Genomic DNA, 3286 nt, shown 5'->3' with positions numbered 1-3286 from the left:
TATAATACATGCAGCTGCACGCCCTGATCGCCCCGAAAATCCGCTATAATTTAAAGGTTACATAATACATTTTTAATATTGGATTAACAATATGATTTCCACAGAACTACCGAAAAATTGATTTTTATAAATAATTAACTGTTGTGATATCATCTCAGAGTAATAATAATATAGAGATGGCACTACGTATATTACGCTATACAAGCATAATGCAGCGATATTTATCACACGAACACCGCATCCGATAAACTATACCGTTAGATGGCGCTGTTGTCATGACAACAAATTTCAATGATAATAATTGATATTAGAAATCATTTCTATTTCTTAATTAAAATAATTAATATAAATATATAATTAATAATTAATTTAATTAAAATGCCGAGTTGTTGCTTTTGTGGAAGGTGGCAAGTAGCCAAAGAAAAAAACGAAGGCATAACTTTTCATAAGTAAGTTAACTACATACATTAAATAAATTGAAATTTGTATGCCATTGTTTGATAAATGATTTTAATGATATTAGATTACAATAAGTATTATAATATATCTATTATAATTATTGTTATATACCTATTTATTTATTACATCCAAGCATACACATACAATGTAAAATAACAATTAAAAAATTTAAAATTGTTTTATGTATTAGATTTCCAAAAGAGAATCCTACATTAGCAGCTTGGTTGAACTTTGCAAAACAATGTTCATCAGAAGTCAAACCTAGGAGTGTAGTGTGTTCTGTTCATTTTACAGAATACTGTTTTGATCGTTTTTTACGGAGTGTTCGTTTAAAAAAACTAGCTATCCCAACAATAATGATACAAAGAGTTAAGAATGTATGTAAAAACGTCTTTGTTTTGTTTTTAGTTAAATAATAATATAATAGTATATTTCAGGCTAAGACATCATATCCTGAAATTTTGATGCCATTAGATCAGTGTAACCAATCAATGGAACGTTATGTTAATTTAATGTTTAACTGTATATATATTTTACTGTATTCTATTAATATTTGATATTATTCCTAATATTATAATTATTGTTTATAATTTAGGTAACAGATGTAGAATCGAATATAGAAGGAGTTGAACAAATTCATTTTGATAATGTAGACAGTGTAGACAGTGATATTTCTTCAAAAGATAATGTTGATACTTTTGCAGTGAAAAAACCAGATAAAATGGTGTGTATACCTGTATAGATATATGGGGAAAAAATTATAAAAATTGTTTTTGATTCCTGTTCTTGTTTTTCTAGAAACCAAGAATGAATAATCAGAAAGATAATATATGTCAGACTGATATTAATGATTCACCAGGACGATTAATTTTAAAACGAAAAATTAATAATTATGCTCATAAACTCAATTTAAAAAATAAAAGAATCAAATATTTAAATCAAAAAGTTCAACGCCAACAAAAGTCAATTTCCTCGCTGAAGAATGTAATTGCGGTTTTAAAAGACAATAATCTTTTACATCAGGATAATGCTTACCTTCTTTCTGAATGTTTTGGTAAAAACAATTATTTAATTAGTAATTTGTATAAAAAAAATTTGGGTAAAAAGCTTCCACGCAAATATTCAGCAGATTTAAGACGCTTTGCTCTTTCGCTTCATTTTCATTCTTGTAAAGCTTATGATTTTGTGCGCAAAGAATTTGATACAATTTTACCCCACCCAAGGACATTAAGCAAATGGTATACAAACACTGAAGCTAGTCCCGGCTTTACTAAAGAATCACTTGACACTTTAACTTTAAAATGTAAAAACGCTGACCATACAATATATTGTGCTTTAGTATAAGATGAAATGGCAATCCGCCAACATATTGAATGGGATGGTAGTAATTATCACGGATATGTGAATTTTGGTATTGATGTAGATAGTGATCAATTAGATATAGCAAATGAATGCCTTGTTTTTATGCTTGTAGCTATAAACTAAAGATGGAAACTACCTGTTGGATATTTTCTTTGTAAACATCTTGATAGTACACAAAAATCTAATCTACTTTCTCAATGCTTAGACTTAGTTTATAAAACTGGTGTTGTTGTTGTAAGTGTTACTTTTGATGGATGTTCTTCCAATATTGGTATGACAAAAAATCTTGGCTGCTCATAATATGTCATAAAATTATTAGGATCATATTATGATCCTAATAATTTTAAAACTAATTTTACAATTAATAACATACAACCTATTGTAATTTTACCTGATCCTTCACATATGATAAAATTAGTAAGAAATTGTTTTGGAGAAAAAAGGACATTTGTAGATAATAATAATGAAATCATAGATTATGAATTTATTGAAAAACTATTAATGTTACAAGAAAAAGAAAATTGAAATTTATCAAATAAATTAAAAAAACAACATGTATTCTTTTCTAGACAAAAAATGAAGGTTAAGCTTGCCACCCAATTACTTAGCCGATCAGTAGCCACTGCACTAAATTTTTGTAAGAATATCTTACATTTAGAAGACTTTCAAAACTCAGGAGCAACAATTAAGTTTTTAAATTTGTTTAATGATGCATTTGATATATTGAATTCAAGATCACTCAATGGTTTTGGTTACAAAAAAGCATTATGTTCAAAAAATTATCAACAAATAGTTGAATTTATAAAAAACTTTTCATTTTATGTCAAGTCATTAAAATTTCTGGATGGACAATTAGTTATAGAGTCAAATAGAAAAACTGGTTTTCTGGGTTTTTTAATTTGTTTTGAATCACTACTACAATTATATTCAGAGTTAATTATACCAGAAAAATTAAAATTTTTACCGATTTATAAATGTAGTCAGGATCATTTAGAACTTTTTTTTGGTGCAGTTAGATCCCATGGAGGATACAATAATAATCCCACAGCACGTCAATTCCGTTCAGCTTATCGCAAATTAATTATACATGCTACAATTCGTGATGACGGATTAGGAAACTGTATACCTCAAGACCAAATAAGCATACTGAATACTTCCAGCGTTAAAACGAAAGAACCAACGGACTGTATAAATGACACATGTCTTCTACGCAATATTGATGTTGAACTTGATACAGAAAAACTACATTTACAAGACCACGACTATATAGCAAATGCTAATTCCTTATCGCCATTCTCTGAAGAAGCTATTATTTATAAAGCTGGTTTTGTTGCACATCAGTTAGCAACTAAAATAAAATGTGACATCTGTATTAATGCACTTTTTGGAGAGAAAAAAAATTATTTAAAATCTTTAATCAATTTCAGGGATGAAGGTGGCTTGTCTTATCCAAGTTCTGATTTAA

At 27.8% G+C, this 3286-nt stretch overlaps 1 protein-coding gene across 1 annotated transcript; it reads left to right on the top strand.

Annotated features, from left to right (window-relative positions):
* The first annotated feature begins 378 nt into the window (after window positions 1-378).
* On the top strand, window positions 379-2103 carry LOC111027650 (THAP domain-containing protein 1-like). The gene is made up of 5 exons (XM_022306053.1): window positions 379-449; window positions 650-836; window positions 897-962; window positions 1055-1183; window positions 1258-2103. Exons 1-5 carry the CDS (start codon window positions 379-381, stop codon window positions 1801-1803), a joined length of 999 nt encoding a protein of 332 aa, XP_022161745.1. The 3' UTR covers window positions 1804-2103.
* Window positions 2104-3286: the final 1183 nt, after the last annotated feature.

The sequence above is a fragment of the Myzus persicae genome, unplaced genomic scaffold (assembly GCF_001856785.1).
Source record: "Myzus persicae strain clone G006 unplaced genomic scaffold, MPER_G0061.0, whole genome shotgun sequence".
In the NCBI taxonomy this organism is placed as follows: Eukaryota; Metazoa; Arthropoda; class Insecta; order Hemiptera; family Aphididae; genus Myzus; species Myzus persicae.
The sequence above is the reverse complement of the archived record's forward strand: the minus strand, read 5'-3'. Positions and strand labels throughout refer to the sequence as shown.